The 25,086-nt window shown below is 37.1% G+C and overlaps 1 protein-coding gene and 1 non-coding gene across 4 annotated transcripts in view; both read left to right on the top strand.

The window, feature by feature from the left end:
• The window catches only part of Dnajc10 (DnaJ heat shock protein family (Hsp40) member C10), a 38,386-nt gene extending 16,043 nt beyond the window's left edge, over positions 1-22,343 (top strand). For all 3 annotated transcript variants that reach the window (XM_045147135.1, XM_045147134.1, XM_045147136.1), the window contains exons 10-23: positions 1,585-1,722; positions 2,838-2,927; positions 3,607-3,720; positions 5,466-5,580; positions 6,817-6,944; positions 7,200-7,316; positions 9,982-10,083; positions 10,970-11,125; positions 12,737-12,870; positions 13,986-14,039; positions 14,301-14,448; positions 18,039-18,158; positions 19,805-19,909; positions 22,165-22,343. In XM_045147135.1, the coding sequence (XP_045003070.1) occupies positions 1,585-1,722; positions 2,838-2,927; positions 3,607-3,720; positions 5,466-5,580; positions 6,817-6,944; positions 7,200-7,316; positions 9,982-10,083; positions 10,970-11,125; positions 12,737-12,870; positions 13,986-14,039; positions 14,301-14,448; positions 18,039-18,158; positions 19,805-19,909; positions 22,165-22,176 (1,533 nt within the window). In that variant the 3' untranslated portion in view covers positions 22,177-22,343. The remainder of the gene's footprint in view (positions 1-1,584; positions 1,723-2,837; positions 2,928-3,606; positions 3,721-5,465; positions 5,581-6,816; positions 6,945-7,199; positions 7,317-9,981; positions 10,084-10,969; positions 11,126-12,736; positions 12,871-13,985; positions 14,040-14,300; positions 14,449-18,038; positions 18,159-19,804; positions 19,910-22,164) is intronic.
• On the top strand, positions 11,426-11,532 carry LOC123460380. The gene has a single exon (XR_006636945.1). It is a non-coding gene; the product is annotated as a U6 spliceosomal RNA (small nuclear RNA).
• Positions 22,344-25,086: the final 2,743 nt, after the last annotated feature.

The raw sequence follows: 25,086 nt of genomic DNA, 5'->3' as shown, positions 1-25,086 counted from the left end.
CAGCCTTAACTGATTTGGTAAATGTTGGTAGGAAATGTGTATGTGATCTTTACCAGTTAATATTCTTTGTCTTTTGACATTTTAGTATTCCTCCTGATAGGTTTTTAATTTACCATTTCACTTTGATCTTTTTGTTTGTCTGTTGTTGTTATAATCTTGTTGTTTTCCTGTTTGTCTTTTGGATTGAGCACATGGGCTTTTACATTCCATTCCTTTGTGCTCACTCACTCTCTTGGTGCTCATCCTTGTAGTGGATCCCACAAAGGTTACAGTGTCTCTGGGGAATCCAAATTTTAGACAAGGGAAGAGATCTTGGGCACACATTCCTTATTATTTCTGCAGTTTGCTATGTTTGTTGGTTTCTTTCTTTTTTATTTAATTTCTGCATGCAGTAAATTGAATATATCTTCAAGTGTGTGTGTATGTGGTGCTGGTGATTCAGCCCAGGACCTTGGGCATGCAGAGTACATCACCAGCCCAAGTACATACTTCACTTCACATGTAAAGTTGAATTTTTACTTACATGTGATTGCATATAGCACCATCTACTTTTGAGGTATTGCCATTCATTTTCTGAAGTTTTATTATTTACATATTACCTGCCGTTTTCTTACTTTGCTTTGATACTTACTGGATTTCTTAAGTATATAACTGGGTATCATTTCAGATTATAGAAGGTTCTTAGCTAGTTCAGTTCCAGTTTGTCCCATTTTTTGTTCTTTATCTTTCTGAGCTTTCACTTGTGTGTCTGTTAAGTACTTTGTGTTTACCAGCTTGCCTAATTGTGAAATTTTTTTCAGCAACTGAAGTTACAAAAAATGTGCTTTTTATATAAGATTTTAGAATTCATTAAAGGAGCTCAACCCAATAGATGAAAACTGGTGAGATACTAATTTATATGTACATTATAGACACAGAAATTATCTGATAAAGTAATTGCTAGTGAAAGTACAGTTTATAATGATAAGCCAAGTTTTTTTTTTAAACCAAATGACAAGTCAGGGTTTTTTATTTTATTTTAACCTAAAAGAGATTATTGAAGAGCCTACTGCCTATAAAATTGTAAATATACTTGTAAATTTTGTAAGAAATATAAAACTTAATGTTTAATATCCAGAAAGGACTATTATCCAGGTGTGGTGGTGCACACCTTTAATCCCAGCACTCAGGAGGCAGAGGTAGGAGGATTGCCATGAGTTCAAGGCCACCTTGAGACTACATAGTAAATTCCAGGTCAGCCTGGGCTAGAGAGAGAGACCCTACCTCGAAAAACCGGCGGGGAAAAGGGACTATTATCTAGTTATTGAGCACTATTAAAAATTTTCACTTTTAGCCAGGCGTTGTGGTACATGCCTTTAATCCCAGTACTTGGGAGGCAGAGGTAGAATCACCATGAGTTTGAGGCTACCCTGAGATTACATAATAAGTTCCAGGTCATCCTGAACTAAAGTAAAACCCTACCTCAAAAAAAATTTTTTTTTCAGTTTTATAATTAAAATGTTGGGAGCTTAGCTAAGCAAAGGTAAATCTCTTTAAAAAATTCTTTCATTTACCATATATGTATGCTTTTTGTTTCCATGCTAGGATGGTCTTGTTAATGTTGGATGGATGGACTGTGCTACCCAGGACAACCTGTGCAATAGTTTGGACATTACAGCAAGTACAACTGCTTATTTTCCTCCTGGAGCCACTTTAAGTAACAAAGACAAAAACAGCATTTTGGTATGAATAATCTTAAGGAAATTTCCATACACACACACACACACACACACACACACATTTATATATGCACACATCAAAAGTAGTAATATTTTGTAAGTAGTGAGAAAGGAAATTAATAAGTTTATATAATTATGGAACTTTTTTGTAAATAGTTTCTAGCATTCTGTTTGATATATACATTAATATTTTAAATCCATTATAAGGATTTTTTTAAACTGGCATTTCTGTTACTTTTTCTTTTGGGTGGAGTTTCAAGGTAGGGTCTTGCTCTAACCCAACCTGACGTAGAATTCACTATGTCTCAGGCTATCCTTGAATTCAAAGCAATCCTCCTACTTCCTACCTGAGCCTCCCTGTTACTTTTAAATAACAAAGCTGTAGAATGCATGCTTTATTAAATGAGGGCATTTGTATCATGAGTTTCAGTACTTCCTATTTAATTGTCTACTTTTTTGTATGTGTGTGTGTGCAAATGCATGTTCATGTGTGGTTCCACTCTGTATAGATGCACATAATTGTATTTTGTGATTTTTTTTTTGAAAAAGACCATTATTAGATTTGGTTGGAGCATAGGTATTTATAATTTTGAATATTCCATGGAAATCCGGTTTAGTTTGCCTCCCTGTGTTCATGAATGAGGACACTGAGTCTCAACCTAATTGTCAAGGAACCAAAGCAAGTAACAATGGACTCATGAAGTGATCCTTTGGGAATCCCAAAAGAATATAATATAAAGAGCTTGTTTAAAAAAAAAAAAAAAAAAAAAGCCAGACATGGTGGCGCATGCCTTTAATCCCAGCACTCGGGAGGCAAAGGTAGGAGGATCGCTATGAGTTCAAGGCCACTCCTGAGACTACATAGTGAATTCCATCCAGGTCAGCTTGGACTAGAGTGAAACCCTACCTCAAAAAAAAAAAGAAAAAGAAAACCTTTTGATTTGTGAATTTCCTTATGAGTATATTGATAACATTCTTATTTTAAAACTTCACCTGGAAACAAAACTGCTTAACTTGTGCAATTGTTTGTTTAAAGAGTCTCTGAAATTATAAAAAGGCATTAAATATGACAAATTAATATTTACATTAAAAGTTTACAATATTATTTTCTTGTTCTAGTTTATTAATTCATTGGATGCTAAAGAAATATATATGGAAATCATACATAATCTTCCAGACTTTGAACTACTTTCAGCAAACTCACTAGAGGTAATATTTGTCTTAATAATTAAGTGATGGTAACATTTTTAAATCTTATACTTTAAAGTCAACATGATGTATTTCTTGCTAGAGAGTACTAAAATAGCAGTGTCAGAGGGGTACATATAAGTCAGTTCTAGGTTAAATTCCACTGTTGAAGTTGTGGTGTTACTGAATCAAAATAGCTGATTCTGTAGGTTTGGAAAATTTCTCCAGTCCTGAAGGTGAGCTGCTTTTGAAAGAGGAATGAAAAGGCAGGATGTTGATCACAAAGTAACTGTGAGTCTTACTTGGAGCTTCATGTTCTTGCTTATAGAACTCTTGATGCTGTTCACCAAGACCAACAAAATACTGTTTGTGAATAGAATGCTAGAAATACTCAACTAGTGGTAGAGTCAGTTGCTTCATTTTGCTTGTTGAACCCAGAGCTGTCTTTAAGTAGTTATTTCTATTAAATTAAAAAAATTCTTACTTCTCCCACCCTACCCTATTAGCTCTAAGATATATATAGGGTTTATAACTCAGTGATTCGCACACCTTTCATGTCATGGATGGCCTAGTATTATTTCCAGTAAACTACAAAATAAGAGTACAAATGTAGAAGTTTTAGATAGCATTTGAAGTAATGGGTGGGGTGATGATGGGAGGCTCTCCTTTCTGACCTTGCTTTTCCTTTGTCTCTTTCAAGGACCGTTTGGCACATCATCGTTGGCTCTTATTTTTTTACTTTGGAAAGAATCAAAATTCACATGACCCTGAGTTGAAAAAACTGAAAACTCTGCTTAAAAATGAACATATTCAAGTAAGAAAAAATACATTTTGTTAGCATGCTGCAAATATACTTCCTGTTTGTCTCCTTCACTAGTGTAACTAAGACTGGTCAGTTTGATCTTTTCAAAGATGAAGTTTCTGTCTTGTTAATCTTTTGTATTTTTGTCTCAATTTCATTTATTTCTGCTCTGATCTTTATTATTTCTTTCCTTCTACTGATTTTAGACTTGCTTTATTGATCTCCTAGATCTTTCAGGTGGATCCTTAGGTTTTCTCTTTTTTTTTTTTTTTTGGGGGGGTCTTTTTTTAAGTAAGATTTTTTTCTTAATTAATTTATTTATTTGCAAGTAAAAAGAGAGAAAAGGACATGCCAGGGCCTCTTGTCACAGATATATACCATCTTGTGTATCTGGCTTTACATGTGTACTGGGGAATCAAACCTGAGTTGTTAGGCTTTGCAAGCAAGTGCCTTAACCACCGAGCAATCTCTCCAGCACCTTTATTTGTTATGCACATATTTATACATATATTATCCTCTTTAGATATGTATAAGTTACCCTCATATGTATTAACCTCTTTATATATGTATAAATTACCATGTTAGCATTACTTTTGTTATTTCTCATAGATCTCATATGTTGTATCTTTATATCTTCATTTTTCTTTGCTTCAAGAAGTCTTTCATGGGCTGGAGAGATGGCTTAGCGGTTAAGCGCTTGCCTGTGAAGCCTAAGGACCCCAGTTCAAGGCTCGGTTCCCCAGGTCCCACGTTAGCCAGATGCACAAGGGGGCGCACGTGTCTGGAGTTCGTTTGCAGAGGCTGGAAGCCCTGGCGTGCCCATTCTCTCTCTCTCCCTCTATCTGTCTTTCTCTCTGTGTCTGTCGCTCTCAAATAAATAAATTAATTAATTAATTTTTTAAAAAAAGAAGTCTTTCATTTGGTTCGTTGGTTTTTGTTAGGTGTGGGGGCTGAATTTCTTTTGTTTTAGTTCTGAAATGGGATCTTACTGCCTATCCTGAAACCTGTGATCCTCCTGCCTCTAGCTCTGGAACTGTAGATTTGTGTCACAACACCCAACTCCAGAACCTTCAGTTCTTCTTTTACATATCTTTTCTTCAGTATTTCTTTTAATTTTTATTTATTTACTCGAGAGAGAAGGGCAGAGACGGGGGGGGGGGGTGAGAGAATGGGAACGCCAGGGCCTTCAGCCACTGCAAATGAACTTTATATGCTTGTGCCCCCTTTGCATCTGGCTTACATGCGTACTGGGGAATTGAACCTAGGTCCTTAGGCGTCACAGACAAGCATCTTAACCACTAAGCCATCTCTCCAGCCCACATACCTTTTTTCTTTTACATGTCTTAAATGATTTACTGGTTGATCAGCATTCATGTATTTGTATATTTTCCATTGTCTATATTGATCACTACTTCAATTTCACTGATCTGAGAAGATTCATATGTTAATTTTTTCAAATTGCTGAGATTTGTCTTATGACTTGCAGTCCTAGTGCTGGTGAGAATGATGTGCAAATGTTTTAAAGAAAGAACTCATATTTTCTTGAAACTTTCCTGTCAGGTTTCTAATTCTCCAGGAAGCATTCTTTAATTACCTTTCAGTCTTTACTGTAAATTCTTTCTTTATCTCATTTTAATAACTATTAACTTCTATTGAGAAACAGGGTCATGTAACTAGTATCATTTTGGAATTATCTTTATGACTATAGGATAAGCTTTGTTTTGCTAGCTTCATCCTTCTCTCTCTCCAATTTGTAGGTGGGGAGGTTTGACTGCTCCTCTGCACCAGATGTATGTAGTCATCTCTATGTTTTTCAGCCATGTCTAGCAGTATTTAAAGGACAAGGAACCAAAGAATATGAAATCCATCATGGTGAGAATGGGGAAAATGAGAAAAGTTCATCTTAACTTTCGAGTAGAAATTTTCTAATTGTTCTTTTTGGAGTATTTTTTGATAGGTTTATTGTAATTTTCTCACTAGTAAATACGAGGAAAGACATTTTGAACTATATATTGTACAATAGTAAATTATGGTTTTAGAAAAAAAAAAGTCTCATGGCAGTGGAGTGAGGGATTCCCTTGTTGGCAGAAGTGGACAGCGCTTGCAGTTTCATTGCAGCATGTACTGGGGCAGCAGCCCAGCCAGGAAAAGCCTCCTGTTCAACATTGCTATGGTAGTAGACTTCCAGGCCTCTCCACTAATGAACAGCTTTGTTTTCTCTCTTGCAGTTATGTCTGTCGCTGCATTTCAGCTTATCTAGGACGTTAGTTTTACATCCATATGCAGTCTTATTTTCTAGCATTGGGGAGATATCAGAGTCCTTGTCTTGAAAGAGGACAAACGTTGGGAAAGACTCACACAGCCTCTGCAGTGCAGCTAGTGTATTACTGAAATTCACAGACTGCCTGTTAGCTCAACTTCACATTCTTCCAAGCACTATGCTAGACTATAGATTTGTAAGACAGGCACTGTACTCTCAAAATATTTAAAGGACAATATAAGCGGGAAAAGAGGAAGATCTATAAGGAAACATGAAAACTATTTTAATGCCTGTTACATATATTGCAATTAAACCAAACATATATGTATATATCATAGGTCAGGAGGTGACATTTGAATTGAGCATAAAATGCATGATTTACCAAAACAAATAGACATAAGCGGAGGGGTTGGGGGAAATGCTTTAAGTTGAAGGAACTGTGAGCAAAGCCACAAAAAGAAAACCCTAACAGTAACACTGCATGGAATGGATTCAAAACAAGATGGAGTGAGTGAGGTAAAGGAGTCCAGGCAGAAGTCTAATAGTCACCTCTCTAAGAAGAGAAAAGAAGCCTGCATTAGCAGTGGTAAAGACAAGTAGATAGATCTCTAAGACACCAGGGTGATATGCAGTCTAATTTGGTGATTTGGGGGATGTGTGGAAGAGTAAGAAAAGGTCAAGGATGACTTTTGATTGACTATTGTACCATGCAGTGAAGAGTTGACAAGAAGTAGACACATCTAGTGCACAGTTGGGCTTCAAAAAGGGAATTGAAAGGAAAATGAAATGTTTCTATGGGTTAGAAAGACAGTGCAGAGTTTAATGTTTTCTCTTACCCAATTTCAAAGGAAAGAAGATCCTCTATGATATACTTGCATTTGCCAAGGAAAGTGTTAATTCTCATGTCACGACGCTTGGACCTCAAAATTTTCCTGCCAGTGACAAAGAGCCATGGCTTGTGGACTTTTTCGCCCCTGTGAGTTACTTTGTCAGAGTTCACCACTCATATTTTTTGTCTGGCAAAGAGGTATTTTCTAGATGACCTTGACTCATTAGTACTAGAGCTGTGTCTTTCAGTACTGGCCACTGATGTGTATTATTTCTAATTGAGTACTGACATGACAGCCCTCCTTAGATCAAGGATTCACCAAGATGAGCCATTCAGCACTGTTTGCCTTTCTTGGCTTGTTGCAGAAACAATGATGGGATTATTTTTTTTCTCCTTTCCCAGTGGTGTCCACCATGCCGAGCTTTGCTGCCAGAGTTACGTAAAGCATCAACACTTCTTTATGGTCAGCTTAAATTTGGTACACTAGATTGCACAGTTCATGAAGGACTCTGTAACATGGTAAGGCAAAGTACAAAAATGAATGTTTTTGTAAAATAAAGGTCATTGGCAGTCCAGTATTAGAAGACTTTAGTGTAATCTACAAAATGATGCTAAGCCATGATTGGATGAAATTAAAAGAAGATAGTGCATATGTTGGAATGTAGACAAGTCTAAAACTCAGAGGTGGTTCATTGATAAAATACTTATATGATTTCTACTTATTTAGATGATTATATTTCTGTAACTTGATTCAGTCTGTAAGTGTTAATCCTTTGGATATCTTCCTGTTACTCTACTAAGTGTCATTGACAGAAAAATTCAAATAATGAATGTGCTTTTTGAAACATTTGTTTACATAAGAATATTTTCTTAGGCAAATCTTCACATTTCAGTTTCAGGAAAAAATTTAATTTTAAAAATATTAATCCTGGACTTGGAATGATGGCTCAGCAGTTAAGACACTAGCCTTTAAAGCCTAAGGACCCTGGTTCACTTCCCCAGTACTCACATAAAGCCAGATGCACAAGGTGGTGCATGTGTTTGGCATTCATTTGCAGTGGCTAGAGGCTCTGGTGCGTCCATTCTCTTTCTTTCATAAATAAGTAAACAAATAAATAAAATATTTAAAGAAAGATTAATCCTAAAATTGATCTGTTGCTGTATAGGAAATAAAATACACAGTACAAGCCAAATGACACTGTGTGTGCACATTAACAGTCCCAGTGTGCAGAGAGCCACATCAGGCAAACTACATTCAGTGGCACAAGGAAGGGAAGGGCTCTTTAAAGTTTAGCAAACTATAAAAGGAAAGAGAAAGAGGGTCTGGAGAGATGGCTTAGTGGTTAAGGCATTTGCCTGCAAAGCCAAATGATCCTGGTTCAATTCTCCAAGACCCACATAAGCCAGATGCACAAGGGGGCACATGTTTCTGGAGTTCATTTTCAGCGGCTGGAGGCCCTGGCATGCCTATTCTCTCCTCTCTCAAATAAATAAATTAAATTAAAATAAATAAGAAAGAAAGATTATAGGAAAATTTGAACAGACAGGGTATCAAATTTCAAGAAATTAATTTTTTAGTTATGAAAGTGGAACTTTTGCTATATAGGGCAAAACCCTCACATTTTAAACACTGGGATACTTATGATTGAAGTATGGAATGTGCTTTAAAATATTATTGGGATAGGAGTAGAATAGAAGAGAAGGGGAGGTATAGATGAAATAAGAGTAGCCATCTGTAGATTGGTTTTACAGCAGCTACCTAAGTACAAAGAGGCATATTTCCTTTCTTCTTTTTGGTAATCATTATTGATTTATTTTGAGACAGAGAGAGAATGGACATGCCAGGGCCTCCAGCCACTGCAAATGAAATCCAGATGTATGGATCACCTTGTGCATCTGACTTTACGTGGGTACTAAGGAATCAAACCCAATCCATAGGCTTTGAAGCATTGTCTTAACCACTTAACCATCTCTCCAGACTTTTGTTGTTGTTGTTGTTTTGTTTTGTTTTGTTTTTTGAGGTAGAGTCTCACTCTAGCCCAGGCTGACCTGGAATTCACTATGCTGTCTTAGGGTGGCACTCTCGATGATCCTCCTACTTCTGGGATTAAAGGTGTGTGCCACCACACCCAGCTACAGTGTATTTTGATTGTTCTCTAGGAAAGTCAACTTCCTTGTTGACACTACCTATGATATAGTCTGAGACTGTCAGTGCAACTCTTAGAAATGTAACCTTATTCACATTCGTTTAGTTTTTCTACTTTTTATCTCAAGTCACCAAATATCATCCAACTGAATAAAGTGTAAGGATTTAAATTGCAACATTGGAGTCACGTGAAATAGAGACCACAGTTCACACAACTCACTACCTTTAGTTGGTTCTCATTGATGAACTTATTTAGCCTTTCAGTATTCAGTTGCATTATATGTAAAGTAGGTTTTATAATCTTACCTAGTGAATAAAATTCTGAGGAATAAATGAGTAATAAACATTTATAAAATCTTGGCTTGAGTTTCATTAATCTAATGAATTCTTTGTTTTTATTCAAAACTTTGATCAATAATGCTTTTATATATAAAAGTATTTATGACTTAGTCAAAAATTCCAGTTTGTAAATGAGGTTACCTGCAGCAAATCACAAGTCCACAAACAAGGATCACTTTGTAACATTTGAAAACTAAAAGGTATAACTTTAGAGCAATGCTTCTTAGGATAATGCCCATATAAATTCTGAGGAGGAAATTAGGCATTTTATACCCTGAAGACTGTCTTGAGTAGAAAATTAAAAGAGATCCTATTCCTGGAGTCGGATTTATGATTCTTGCTTGAGTATATACTGTTACTTCAAAAAGTGACTGAAGCTAGAGATAACACCAGCTGTTAGCCTCTTCCTACCTTATTGAGGAAAGAGAGCACACATAGAATTATTCATGCTCACGTCTCTTGTTCTGATGCCCTTGAGTTTTATGGATAATGGTAGCTATAAGTAAGGATGAGGTATTCATCGCTACAAACTTGAATCTATTTTCTTTGCTAAATCTGGTTAACCTAAAATCTTTCTATCACGTAATTAGGCAATGGGTTTTGAAAATCTTACTCTTTAAAGAAATCTGTTACAAAGTTAAAACAAATAGGCAGAATAATGTAACATCTTTAGTTAATTTATATTCTTCTTCCTGACAGTACAACATTCAGGCTTATCCAACAACAGTGGTGTTCAACCAGTCCAGTGTTCATGAGTATGAGGGGCATCACTCTGCTGAACAGATCTTAGAGTTCATAGAGGTATTGTACAGACTGTGGGTTGAAATCCTTCAATTTATTTGTATACTTTGAATGAATATCAGATAATGGGACTTAAAAGCTTTTCATGCCAAAACATTGTTTTCTGGCAAGGAACCACTGTGTGTGTGTGTGTGTGCATGTGTAATACCTAGTATAGTGTCTTCTGCATAGTAGACAAGTATTCATGGAAAACATGAAATCTCACTTGCACTAAAGCCTTGTCACCCCTTGTCTGTTTTTTATGAGCACTACATCCAAAGTGGGCAGCTTATGCCAAGCCTTAGTTTCAGCATCCTGTGCTGAAGCCACCTGTGTCTGCTATAGCTGCTCCTTTGTTCTCATTGGTAGTCTTCATTAAAATAATTGCAGGAGCCTTCCAAGGAATGAAAAAGTCTACCTAATTCCTACCCATTGATTGACCATCCTACACTATTGTATTTTATGACTCTTTGTTTTGATGGTTTCCTGGTGAAACTGAACTCTTTGTTGGTACTACCTGATGTTGGCTGAGGCTGTCGATCAGTTTGGAGTATGTAACCTCTAGAGTTATATAATATCTTCTGTTATTGGGTCTTTGCCAAATAGGTTGCCCTTGTCACATAGCAAACCTGTGAGGCCTGCGTAGCCATGTGGTCAGTGCTCGGAACTTGATGATGTTACCTAGTTCTAGCCTTAAAGTTCCTTCTTTCCAGATTTATGGTAGTTCTAGAGATGAAGTAGGGGGAAATGCGCCTTGATGAGAACTAATGGCAAATCTGAATTTAGAACATTAATCTAGAGTCATTTTCATTTTCTCTAAAAGAGGAACATTCTAATGGCATAAACCAGCAACTTGCCAAAGTATAAGAACAATAATACCTGTTGTAATAGTGTATGTTTTCCTTAGGATCTCAGAAACCCTTCAGTGGTCTCTCTCACACCCACCACTTTCATCGAACTAGTTAAACAAAGAAAGCAAGATGAAGTCTGGATGGTTGATTTCTATTCTCCATGGTGTCACCCATGTCAAATCTTAATGCCAGAATGGAAAAGAATGGCCCGGGTATGGTATAGTTTATTTTAAATATCTCACTTACTAAAACTGTTTAACAGAATTATTTCAAAACTTTATTGAGGGTGGAGAGATGGCTGAGCAGTTAAGATGCTTGCCTGCAAAGCCAAAGGACCCAGGTTAAACTCCCCAGGGCCCACATAAGCCACATGCACAAGGTGCGGCATGTGTCTGGAGTTCATTTGCAGTGGCTGAAGGCCTCTGTCATGCCCATTCCTCCTCCCACCCCTGCCTCACTCTCTCTCAAATAAATTAATAAAAAATAAAAATAAATTAAAACTGTGTTGACTAGTGCTTGCTTTAGCAGCACATGTACTGAAATTGGAACGATACAGAGAAGATTAGCATGGCCCTTGCACAAGGATGGCATGCAAATTCATGAAGTATTCCATATTTTCAAGTATTGTTTTAATCACTGATAAATGAGTTGTTAATGATTTATTTGAAATCAAACTTTTTAGAAGACTGTTTAAATGGACTAATTTAACAGCCTCTCTAATGTGTTTCTCCTGTCTTTCTGGATTCTATTTCTTCCCTTTCATCTTCTGCCATATTTAAATAAAGATTTGTCTCATTAACATTTTTTAAATAAATAAACGCAAATAAAAATGTATTGATTAATACAGTTTATACCTATTTTTAGATTATTATTATATGTTATCATGCCTTTTCAAACTATTAAGATCCCACTTTTACTTTTATCTGGTATGAAAACTACAGCAAATAATCTACCTTTATTTTGGGTGGCATCTGCTATACTTTTGACCAAGTTGTTGCTAGTGTTAACCCAGTCATTTTCGGTTTAAATTTTTTTCTACCACTTTATTCTTAGAACTTACAGATAGCCTTTCCTCATAGTACTGTGGGACTTAGGGGAAAAAAAAAGTTCAAGTAGAAGTGGGGCATCAGGACTATAACCCAGCACCCAGTAGACCAAGGCAGGAGGATCATGAGTTCAAGGTCATCCTGAGTTACATTGAAAGCTTCTGTCTTAAATAAACTAGTTAAATAAATAATAACCTTAAGCAGTGAGACATTTATAATAAGAAAATCTCCTACAAATAGACTCAGTATTATAAAATATGCCAGTGGAAACAAATGACTTAAATTCCAGAATGGAAAATGCAAATATTTTATATTTATCCAAGACTGAAAAACAAAAACATGTAAAGTAATTTCTAGTATATTAGCATTGAAGGTTGTATGTTTTATGCTCTGAAAAGTTTCTAAGTAAGTGTAAGTCAAGTACTGAAATTGGAACAATACAGAGATTAGTATTGCCCTTGCACAACAATGATGTGCTTGGCTCCCTTTAAAAAAAAAAAAGTGATGTTTTTGAAATATTATTGCAAAGAGTATTATAAGTTGGTTTCTTAAACTGAATTTCAGGACATTTTCCCATATAATAAAGGAATGAAGCCAATTATTTAAACTGCAGTAACTGAAAAGTTTGACCATAGACCAAAATTAGATTCATTAGTATAATTGACCTATTTTGTGCTAAATCCTTATTCGTTATCATTTCAATTACTATAACATATCAGAAGTTATGGGGATAGTTTTATCTCAATCACTGATACATGTGTTCTTATTCTTTTCCAGACATTAACTGGACTGATCAATGTGGGCAGTGTGGACTGCCAACAGTATCACTCTTTTTGTTCCCAAGAAAATGTTCAAAGATACCCTGAGATAAGATTTTATCCCCAAAAGTCAAATAAAGCTAATCACTATCAGTAAGTATTCTCTCAAGCTTGCAGACACTTATTATAATCATAGTTAGTCTAGTGAAAATTTACTGGGAGGCCCCCATGGTTTAGAGGTATGTGCAGGCACACTTCAGAAGATGGGAGAAGCAAACACTAGAACCGTTCATGACGTTTTACACTAAGTCTTAGAGCAAGAGGTTTATCCAGACCTTACTTGGTTTCAGCTCCTGTCTGAGATTCTTACTCTGACCTATTTTGTGAGGAAGGAACTACTGCTCTTTATTATTTCAGAGAAGGAAACTGATCATTAGTATTTAGAAAACTTCCCAGGTCACACTCTTGACCCAGAACTGTCCTAATATTTATACTGTCTCTACTCCACCCTGTAATATTTCAAGTTAAAAACAAAAGGTAGATTATGGTCAATATTAAAGGTGTAAAAATGGATTTCAAAAGAGGGAAGTATCACAACTATGGTGGGCGGGTCACAAAAAGTATACTTAAGGTAGTTTTTGACATGAATCTTTTGAGTAGGTGAGAATTTGGGCTTGTTTGATAGAGTATTTGCTAGCATGCATACCACCCTGGGTTTGGTCCCCAACCTGGCATAATGTTCTCCTCCTGTAATCCCAGTGTGAAAGCAGGAGGATCAGAGGTTCAAGGTCATCCTCTGCTACATAGTCAGTTCAAGGACAGTCTGAGTTATATGAGATTCTTATCTCAAACAGAAGGTGGGGGGAGGGTTGAAAGTAGTAACTTTAATAAAGGTTTTTAAACTAAAGCCTTAGACATTTTTGAGTTTTGATGTTCCAGTAGATCTGTGGTATTCAACAAATAGCTAAGCACTCTGGATTTTCTGCATCACAAAAAGATATGAAGACTAGGGCTGGGGATTTTGTTCAGTTAAGAGTGTAGGTTTAGCATGCATGAGATCCTGGCTTTTAACTCCAGCACCTCTTCCCCCAACTTTTTGGGGGGAGGGGTAAGAAGAATGTCATTGGTATTTGTGTGTGTGTGAGAGGAAGAGAGAAAGGAGAGAAGCTAGACATGAAATTCATCAGTGAAGCTTGTTTTTTCAATTGCTACAATAAGATGGTTTTCTGAACATACACAATAACAGAAAATACTGTTTATTCTTTCAGTAGTTACAATGGCTGGAATAGGGATGCATATTCCCTGAGAATCTGGGGCCTAGGGTGAGTAATTAAAAGATATATCATTCCATAAAGTAGATTTAAAGCTGTTAACCTTCTAATGTCAGTGCTTAAATACACTTTCTCTGAGTTAAGTTTCCAACTTCCTAAATTACTTGGGAAAGGATTAGATTTACCAACATAGAGCAGATATCATACTTTGCTATTCTTTAAAATCAGTTTTAACTTAAAATTCTTACAATATTTTCAATTATGTCTTTTGGTTTTATATAATGAAAATTTTTTTTAAATCTCTTGCTGCAGATTTTTACCTCAGGTGTCCATAGATTTAACACCTCAGACTTTCAGTGACAAAGTCTTACAAGGGAAAAGTCATTGGGTGATAGATTTCTATGCTCCTTGGTGTGGACCTTGCCAAAATTTTGCTCCAGAGTTTGAACTCTTGGCCAGGGTAAGTAAGTATTGCCTGTGTATTCAAATAAATTGTACTCACATGCATGTTTCAATAGTTAAATAAAAACATCATAAAAACACTTCTTAATTATTAAAAGTTGCCTCAGTTTTTTAAAAATCTGTATTGCATTTATACTTCAACTCTGTCATCCATCCAGTTTTATGGCTAAGCTCTGTCTTCAAGCCTTCGGCATCTCTTTCTAAACTGCCTTCAATGCTAGCAGTCCTTCTAAAGTGTCCTAGACTGGCCTTTAGCAAAATTTCCCAATGTACACTCCATGTCTGATCTGTGTTCCCTCCTGCTTCTGAACATTTGCCTATGTCCCCCCACCCCAACACAACACTCCAGGGTCTTTAAGCATAGGTTCTTATATACATGGCTGACGCTTCTCTATAAATGTCCTTAACCTGGTCATTTCTGAATTTTTTTTTCCTAATCCTGCAAAAGCCAGCTCCAGTATCATCACTGTTTTACTGTCCCCTGCTTTTCACCTTTATTGTGTATGCTGCATCAATGTGCATACATTGCACATTGTTTGTGGAATATGTTTCTTCGGTAAAACCGAGGGCAAAGGTCTATCTTACTTGGTTTTGTAGCCCTAGAGCCTAACTCAGCGTTTATAGAACTGAACTAAACACATGCACTCAATGCAACCTTGAGTTTTTGGTGTTTCTTTGTGTCCCAACAGCCTTATTAATGACTAGTCCAGATTGATAGCCTCCTGCCTAGATAATGCAAGAAACCTTGTACTGGTACACATACGCATTAGTGGAAAGAACCAGTTCCACCAGTCCAAGCTTCCCAAGCCAGAGGAGTATGTCTCAGCAGAGGGATTTCTTCACAAGTGCTAGAAGATATAAAAGATTATTTTAGTTGTTCCCTGGCCCTTCAAATAATAGGCTGTCCATTCTTTCTACTTTACTTAATGTTTTCATATGCTTCCTTTTGTCAGATTATTCTCTTACTCTCATCCATCATCTTTAAAAATTTGGCTAAGCCGGGCATGGTGGCACACGCCTTTAATCCCAGCGCTCAGGAGGTAGGAGGATCGCTGTGAGTTCAAGGCCACCCTGAGACTACATAGTGAATTCCAGGTCAGCCTGAGCCAGAGTGAGACCCTACCTCAAAAAGCAAAAAATAGGGCTGGAGAGATGGCTTAGCGGTTAAGCGCTTGCCCGTGAAGCCTATGGACCCCGGTTCGAGGCTCGGTTCCCCAGGTCCCACGTTAGCCAGATGCACAAGGGGGCGCACGCATCTGGAGTTCGTTTGCAGAGGCTGGAAGCCCTGGCGTGCCCATTCTCTCTCTCCCTCTATCTGTCTTTCTCTCTGTGTCTGTCGCTCTCAAATAAATAAATAAAAATAAATAAATAAATAAAAACCTGGCCAAAGTATAAGATTCATACCATAACTACATCTAGTATAGCATAAAACTAAGCATGGGGAGGGAGGGTCATTGACTCAGCAAGGCCCAAGTGAAGGTCATTATGCTAGGTGTTGCTGCTACAAAAATGAAAATAAATACATGTAAACAATAGAGTAATCACCATAATGAAATGAGAATGAAGCCAGAGTCAAAGCAGAAGGATGGAAAAGGCATTCCCATACAAAAGTTAGTACTTGAGACAAAAAAATACATAACATCAGGGTGCTGGGAAGATCACAGTCAGTAAAAGCACTTGTGCACGACATGAGAACCTGAATGTCCATCTCCAGCACCCACATAAAAGCCAGCTGTGACAGCATGCTCCTATAAGGTCAGCGCTGAGGACGTAGAAACAGGATTCCTGTGACTTGCTGCCTAGTTACTCTAACCAAGTCAGTGAGCTCCAAGTTCAGTAAGATGCCCTGTCCGAGAAAGTAAGGGTAGAGAATGATTGAAGAAGATTCCTGATTCTGACTTCTGGCCTCCACACTCACGCATACACACGTGCACTACACATACATTAAAAAAAAAAAATGACCGAGCTTGGCACGTGAAAGAAAGATTACTTTATAGTATACAGAGAAACAAGAGAGTTGGACTTTGCTGGGAATTCCACTGCTAGCCAAGTTTGCCAGCAAGTAAGTATGGAAGGGAAAAGGAAAAACTGAAGCCAAACATAGGTAAGGGGGAAGTTTAGCCTTTACCTTACACTAGCACACTGCCTTAGGAATTACACAGTTTTTCTGAGTAGTAGAGCACCAAAAATAATATGGGGCCCACAAAAAGCAATTGAAAATACAAGTAAACTAATATATTAAGCAAACATTTTGTAAATGACAGAAACTTAAGTTGCAGTTTTTGATTTCCCTCACCTTCATTCTGAGTATATCTGCCTGCCTGTCTGTGTCTGCATACATTCTTATTCTTAGGGTGTTGCTGTTACTGTAGCATAAGTTAGTCTACTTGTGTCTACTGTTGTAGCCTTGGGAAGCCAACCAGTGGCAGCAAAGATAATTTAGTTTCCTGGAGCTGGAGAGGATAAGTTGAATCAGGATTGGGTGGTGGTGATAGAAAGAAGGGACAAATACAAGGGAGATGTAGGAATGCACAAGCTTTAATATCTGTGATAGAGGAGAGGAGTGGAGAGTAACCCCAGCTTCTGACTTAGTAAACAGGACAGAAAGGAAAGGGTTAATTTCATATATTCTGTTTAAGGTGTTCATGCTCATGCCCGCTAAAACAGGACAGTGCATGGTTGATAATGACGTAGTCAAGGAAGTACTCAGCATAGAAATACATGACATCTCCAAGAAACTGTTCTCAGTGAAAAGATGCATGCTCACAGAGGGTCTCGTTGGATATTACAACTTGAGAGTAAAGGAGATCTCCATGCTGGAGAAAGAAAGAACAAGAGATGGGACTAGGATAAATGCCAACAGCAAAGGAAAAGGAGGGTCAGCACTTTGAAGTGTCAGTGGCCTTCACAGAGACACATGCTCGCACACTGGTTTTCAGAGTCACTGTATATGCACAGTAAGAATCCAATATGGGGGGTCTGGAGTTAAAGTCATTCTTATTTGAATTGGAAGATTGAAACTGAAGTTGTTGTATCTATGTGTGATATGATGTCCATGCATGTGTTTATGCATGTTTGCATGGATGTGGGTGCACATATGCATGGAGGCCAGAAGTTGATGTCAGGTGCCTTCCTTTACCTGTGGTCACCTTATTTACTGAGGCGGGGTCTCTCTCTTGAACAGATGTTTACCAGTTCAACTAGTCTATCCAACTCTCTCCTCTGTCTCTACTCCTGACACAGATTACAAGCAGGCTGTCACAACAACCCAGTATTCCCATGGGCTCTGGGGATCTAAACTGTGCTGGTCCTCATGCTTGCACAGCCAGTGCTTGTTCCACTGAGCCATTGAGCTTCTAAAGTGACCAATCTCAAATACACAAAGAGATGAAATATTTTGTATCTTGTTGCTGTATAGTTGCCAGAGCACCCAGTAACATACATGGCTACCTAGAATGCCTGTTTTCAGTATTTCTATCCATAGTGCCTCATGTTGCTGAAAAAGATTCAAAGTAATGAGGTTTATTTCCTGTGGAAAAACTTACTCCAAAGAGAAATATAACAAAACATCTATTTTTCTTTTTTCAGATGATGAAAGGAAAAGTGAGAGCTGGGAAAGTAGACTGTCAGGCTTATGCCCAAACATGCCAGAAAGCAGGAATCAAAGCCTACCCAACGGTTAAATTTTATCACTATGAGAGAACAAAGGTACACAGAGCTTTTGTTTGCATTGGATTTTCTCTGAGTAGTGCCTTTTTCTACATCTTCACGTTTCCTGTTTTTCATATTGCACATTATGAATTGTGGAAGAGCCAACAAGCAATAGTGACGGCCAGCCAAGAGCAAAATAAAAAAGGCAGACCTGAGCAGCTTCCTTCAGGAAATAGTCAGTGACCCACAGCTCATGAGGCAATTATTGATCCAATCTTGCTGTGGTCAGTTGTCTTAGAAGGTGGTAGTAGATATTGATGTCACCAAGAGCACCCAGTAACATACATGGCTACCTAGAATGCCTGTTTTCAGTATTTCTATCCACAGTACCTCATGTTGCTGAAAAAGATTCAAAGTAATGAGGTTTATTTCCTGTGGAAAAAGAATGATACAAAGTGAAACAGATATTTGCCTGTGTTGTCTGGTAAAACATTCAAAGTAAATAATTTGAAGTGGTTTTATATTTTTTAAAGGAAAATGTCAGATTAATATTTGATTTTATTTCTTAATAGCTAGTAATATATTTTGAATTAAATTTGATGATGAGTTTCAGAAATTTAGAATTTCACAGATCTGCGACTGGGGGGGGGGGAGTCTGTTTGTTTGTTTGTTTGTTTGTTTGGGGAAGGTTAAGGTAGGGTCTCACTCTAGCCCAAGCTGACCTGGAAATCACTGTGTCATCTCACGGCAATCCTCCTATCTCTTCCTCCCAAGTGCTGGGATTAAAGGCATGTGCCACCACACCCAGCTCCAGATTTAGGGTTTTTAGTGAAGATTTGAATTGTCAGCAAGCCAACTCAGAATTAACAGCCTGAGGTAAATAGAACCACAGTGAAGCAAGCTCTTAAAATCCTCACTCCTTTTGTCATCAGTTGCTCTGTTCTTGGCCTCCCTGTAGAGGCTGGAGGATTGGGGTTTCATGGTCAACCTGGGCTACCAAGACCTTGTCTCAAATACTTAAAAAATTTAATTTTCAGTTTTCAAAATAAGTAGCTGGCATAAATTAGGATCTTACTCAGCTAGAATGGAACTAAGAAAGCATCACTGATGAGCAGAATTTGCCAGGCTATATGTCCAGAGGACAAAGTTCTACCCAGATGTCCCTTTCCAGACTAAGTAAGCTGGAAGTACAAAGCACAGCCAGGCCATGTCATAGTAGTGATTGGCACGACGTAATTACAAACAGCCATAGACAAAACTTAAGGCTGGGGGTTCGTAGTGGGAATATGGAAACTACTGGCTCCAGCTCTGTGAGCAGCCTGGATGCACTGTCCTGCTTCTACCCTGGGAAGAAGTGGGAGAGACAGTCACTATGGTCAGACAGGGTTTTGTCACTGCTAATGATCCTAGTCAATTGGAATGATGTCAGGATCCTCTGGGCACATTTTCTCATATCAATATAGATATTTAAGTATTTTAAATTCAGTGAGGTATTTTTCCCAGAAATTATTTTTTTATGTTTCCATAACAATATATTTATTAATTTTTTTTCAGGTATGGGTTAAGTGCTCTTGCAGCATTATTTACTTGAAGAAAGCTTTGAAACAAAATATCCTTAAAGCATAATTTACCACTTTCCTTAGATGGAAATGCCATGTTTTGATTAAGTACTTAAATAATAACAAGGTTTATTTTAATTTTAGAAAAGTATTTGGGAAGAGCACATAAATTCCAGAGATGCAAAAACAATTGCTGCCTTAATCGATGGGAAATTGGAAAGTCTCCAGAGCCAAGGAAAGAGAAGTAAGGTGAGAGTTAAGCCTAGAACTGACTGGCGAGTTACCAAAATGTATTCTGTTTCATGTGTGTGTGTGTGTATGTGTGTGTGAAGACTCAAAAATGGGAGAAAATCCAACTTTGAGGAAATATGATAGGAAAGATATATCCTCAAGACTGAAATGCTTAGTATCATTTATCCTTACATACAAGTTTACATAGAGATTTTACAGTAGCATCATTCATAACAAAAGGTGAAAACTTAACTGTCCACCAAGTTCTGAGTGGATAAACAAAGCTTGGTATAGCTAACTGTACAGTAACTGTACAATAGATCTTTCACCCCTAAAAGAAAGTATTAATCCATGTTTGGGTATGGTAAATTTTGAAAACATGCAAGTGTGAAAAATGATCTAAAAATTGGATTTTGAGGGGTGGGTTAGTGGTTAAGGCATTTGCCTGCAAAGCCAAAGGACCAGTTCAGTTCCCCAGGACCCATGCAAGCCAGATGCACAAGAGGGCGCATGTGTCTGGAGTTCATTTTAAGCCTGAGCATGCATTCTCTCTCCCTCCCTCTCTCTGTATCTTTCTCTCTGTGTCAAATAAATAAATAAAATATTTTAAAATAATAAATTAGCCGGGTGTGGTGGCGCACGCCTTTAATCCCAGCACTCGGGAGGCCAAGGTAGGAGGATCGCCGTGAGTTCGAGGCCACCCTGAAACTCCATAGTGAATTCCAGGTCAGCCTGGGCTAGAGTGAGACCCTACCTCAAAAAAAAACCAAAAAATAAATAAATAAATAAATAAAAATAAAATAAATAAATAAAATAATAAATTAAAAAGTTAAAAATTTGGGTTTTGATGATAGTTTTATTACTGAATATATATCTTCACATTATATATGAAGTACATGATAATAAGTTTTTTGTTATGACATTGGAGAGGTGCTTTAGAGGATTTGAGTCCCTTCCCCAGTACTCATGTAAAGTGCTGGGTGTGGTGGCATCCAGTCATAATCCCAGCACTGGGGAAATAGAGTCAGTCGTATCCCCTAAGTGTTTACTGACCAGCTAGTGTAGCCCAATCAGCAAACTCCAGGTTCAGTGAGAGACCCTGTCTAATAAAATAAGGTGGCAAGTGATTAAGAAAGATACACCGTGTCAACCTCTTGCTTCCATAGATTTAGTATACACATAGATGAAAATGCATGCAGAATAAACACACTTGTGCACAAAAAAAGTTGATGTACTGCCATAAACTAAATTTTACTGAAATATAAACAAGCATTGATTAGGAATAAAAAGTACTAGAAAGCCAACATCTTTTCTTTAGCTCTTGGTCTAGTCATACTGTTTTGGGCACGTATTCATTTTGGTCCTTTCTGGAATTTATTAAGCAGCAATATAAATTCTTCCCTGTTACTCTGTAGAATGCTACTTGGAAATCTGTGCCACTTTGGTCATACTTAAATATCTCAGAATGTTGCTTGACATTTAACACAGTCACATAGTAAGTATCTTGGATTTAATGTTCCTAATAGAGCAAGGGGCAGGAGAACAGCTGAAGGGCTTGAGCTCTGTGGAGCCATCCCATTAGCACAATTTCTGCTGTCACAGTTAACTGCAGGCCCAGCAGAGAAAGACTTACAGCCCACTTCCCATGTATTTTACCTAAATCTAAAAGGAAAAAAAAGAGCTGGAGAGATGGCTTAGCAGTTAGGGTGCTCACCTGCGAAGCCTAAGGACCCATGTTGCATTCCCTAGTACCTACATAAGCCAGATGTACAAGATGGTGCATGCTTCTGGAATTTGTTTATAGTAGCTGGAGGCCCTGGCATACCTATTCACTCTCTCTCTCTTTCTCTCCCTCTATTAAATAGTAAAAATATTAAAAGGAGAAAAAAAGATAGTTTTCAATCTGTATTTTCTTCGTTTTCTGAACATACATGTTTTTCTAGTGCTGTGGCTATGTTAATTTTTTCAGGTTACTTTGAAACTTGATTTTTAACTCAAATATTTACCATAATAAACATTTTTAGTTGTAAACCGTAATACTACTAACTGGAATAAAGTTAAAGAACATCCAAGATAAATATTTGGGGAGACAATGTTATGTTGTGGTATCTACCATTGTGGCATTGCCCTTCCACATTGTTACAAGTAGCCAAGGTACGTTTCATATAAGCCGGTCAGTAAGAGTAGTGAGTAGTATTTTAAAGGCAGAATTTTATTTTATACCTTGTTTTAAACATGAAGTAATTTCATCTACTTTTATATTATGAACACAGGATGAACTTTGATGGTAAAGACCAACTTGGAAAGAAAAGAATGTGAAACAGCAGAAGATACCTTTCTAGAATGTCAAGTGTGCTTGCGGTGGAAAGAAGGGAACAGTATCTTGGACTTGTCACTGCACTGCCCAGACTCTGTACACTGTGTGGAATAAATGAAGGGCTGCAAACTGTAATGAGCCAGATCACTCTCAGTTCTTTATCGCATTGTTTTGTTGTTTCCAAGTAAACACCTTTCTTAGCTCAGTCATCCAAACATTCTCCAGTCCAAATGCAGTCCATGGGCCTAGCTTGCTGACCTCCAAATTGAGGTTTGGGTGTCTGATCTATAGTGTGCCTGGTCTACTAGCCTCATGCTATACAGTGATTTTTTTTTTTTTCCACTTAAAAGTTTTGCAGGTGTCCTAAAAAGAGAGAACTTGGTTTGCAGTTATCCAGGCTCAACAAATAAATAAAAATAAATCTATTTCAGATACTCTATTTTTCATATTTTGTTATAGTAAAGAGATTCTCAATTTTGTTTTCTTCTAAAAAGTGAAGAAATACTGTCAATTTCTCACAATTGAAAAAAGTTGCAACTGTAAGTATAAAAATTCCATAAATTGCTATCTGGGCATTATAGAGGATCCCCAGTGTATCAGCTATTTAGATGCTGTATTTAAAGATACATGTGTTCATTTTGTGAAATTATTTTCATAAAAATGTTCCTACTGATGGTTGGTTTTTGTTCTTGTTTTTTATTTGAGGCATCTTAATTATATTTACAAATTAACCTTCTGGGTTTTCTGTTTTCATCTGTATCACTTATTCTCATTGATTTTTCTCTGTTGTGAGTGGTTTTTCAGTCCTGTCCAACTTCACTATTCAAATAGGAAAAAGTAGTTTTAAATTTGGTGGACCATATCTCATAGCTTGTCTGGTTATTCCAGGTATAAGTTAACTAGAGAGCCTGCCTTTTTTCAGATAAATATTGACATAATAACTGGTTATTTTTAAAAAATCAATAATAAATGATCTAGAATGGGATATCTTAGTTTCTGAATTGTTCAGACTCAAAAAGTCATAATTTTTGGGGTTTTTTTTGAAATTAACAAAACTGACTTGTTTAGTTATATTTCAGATTGTTTGGAATAGTAAAATTTCCAGTTGATCAAAGGAAATCAATGAATAAAAAGTCAGTTTTTCCAATTATTTATTTAAGATTGTTTATTGTGTTTGGTGTTTTATCATTTTAGCCTGCTCTCTAGTATTTCTTCATAAAGAACTATTTTATAGAGGCAATTTGCATTAAAAGCAATATACTTTATTTCATTTTCAACTCCAGCCCTATTCAGAGTCTCGGCCATGTTTTTCAGTGTACTCTTAACTCCCTTCCATGAATCCTGCTTTATATATAAAGGCACATGTGGAACAGTGGCCACTTTGAACCACCAGCTTTTAAAACTGACTGAAGATGGAAAGAGGCTTTCATTAATCTGTTAATCTTAAGAGTCTCTTCAAAATCTCTTCAAAACTCCCAAAATAAAATGCTTAGAGAAGTCTTCCTTGGTCATTGTTTGCTAGATGATAACAGTTACATGTGCCGTGCTATACTGAGTACTGAGGAGTGCACAGAGGGAGCTGAAGATGTGATTGTCTCCCAGAGGTCTAGTACACAGTCCTAGCCCATCACTCATAAATAAGTGGATAGGGACTTAAATTGTTACCTGTAAAATTATTTCTGGTGGCACACATCACAAGCCTGAGTGCCTGAGTTCAGATCCTCAAACCCCAAGTAAAAGTCATAGAAGCCATGGTGGGTTTCTATAATCCCAGCATGCTGACAGCAAGAAGAGGAGGAAGCAGAAACAGAATTTCTCAGAAGCCTGGGGGCCAGTTGTCCCGGTGAAGCAGCACAATGAACAACAATGAGAATGAAAGACGGGACCCCAAACCAGGTAGAAGAGAAGGTTCAACCCCCCCCCCCAAGAAATTGTCCTCTGATCACATGTGCTGTGACACTTGTACCAAAAATAAAAAACAATAAAGGAAAAATGAAGTGATGTGTTATCTTTGTATAGCTTAAAACTTTTCTTTAAATTAGCCATTTGTAAGACTGGAGAGATGGCTCAGTAGTTAAAAGCACTTGCTTGTAAAGCCTAACAGCTCTGTTTCAGTTCCCTAGTACCCACATGAAGCCTGATGCACAAAGTGGTGTGTACATCTGGAATTTGTTTGCAGTGGCAAGAGTACCTGGCATACCCATTCATTCTCATTCTCTGCCTCTCTCTAATATTTTTTTTAATAAGCCATTTTTCTTAGCAATTCTCAAAGTGGACATTTTCTTGGAAGTGTTTTTTTTTTAAGTTTACACTTTCTTATGGTACAATTTAAATATGCTTAGAATAACATTTTTAATGAGGAGGTAGCACTTTTAAGCCAAATATTTTAACAATTATTTTAGCAATATTTAGTACGCTGTTAGTACTTTAAATTTGCCAACACAAACAGATAAATGTCTAAATTGGGCACCTTCATTCCATCATGACTCAATAGTTCAAAATTTGACAAAGTGTATTTTCTAAATGGCACACATATAATCACATTATCTGAAGATGAAATCCTTTGTGAAAGTGCCCAATTTTTAAATATATCCAAATTCTTGTGGTCATTAAGCTTGATTTTATTAGTCATGGTTGGGCCTAACTACCTAGCCAAGTATGCACATTATTGATCAGGCATGAAAATTTACTGATTCACTGTCAAGTTGGTTTTTTACTTAACATTGGATTTATACTTATCTTTTCTTGTCACTAGTCCCCTTTGTAAATAGCTGGGTATTGTAATGTGAGAAGGAAGAACTCACACTATTAGGCTATCATGGAAAACAGAAGATTTCTGCCAAAGTCAATGTATAAATTTCCCTGTAACCCTGCAGTT

The sequence above is a fragment of the Jaculus jaculus genome, chromosome 4 (genome assembly GCF_020740685.1).
Source record: "Jaculus jaculus isolate mJacJac1 chromosome 4, mJacJac1.mat.Y.cur, whole genome shotgun sequence".
NCBI classification, from domain to species: domain Eukaryota; kingdom Metazoa; phylum Chordata; class Mammalia; order Rodentia; family Dipodidae; genus Jaculus; species Jaculus jaculus.
Note: the sequence above shows the minus strand (reverse complement) of the source record. Positions and strands in the feature narration are given on the sequence as shown.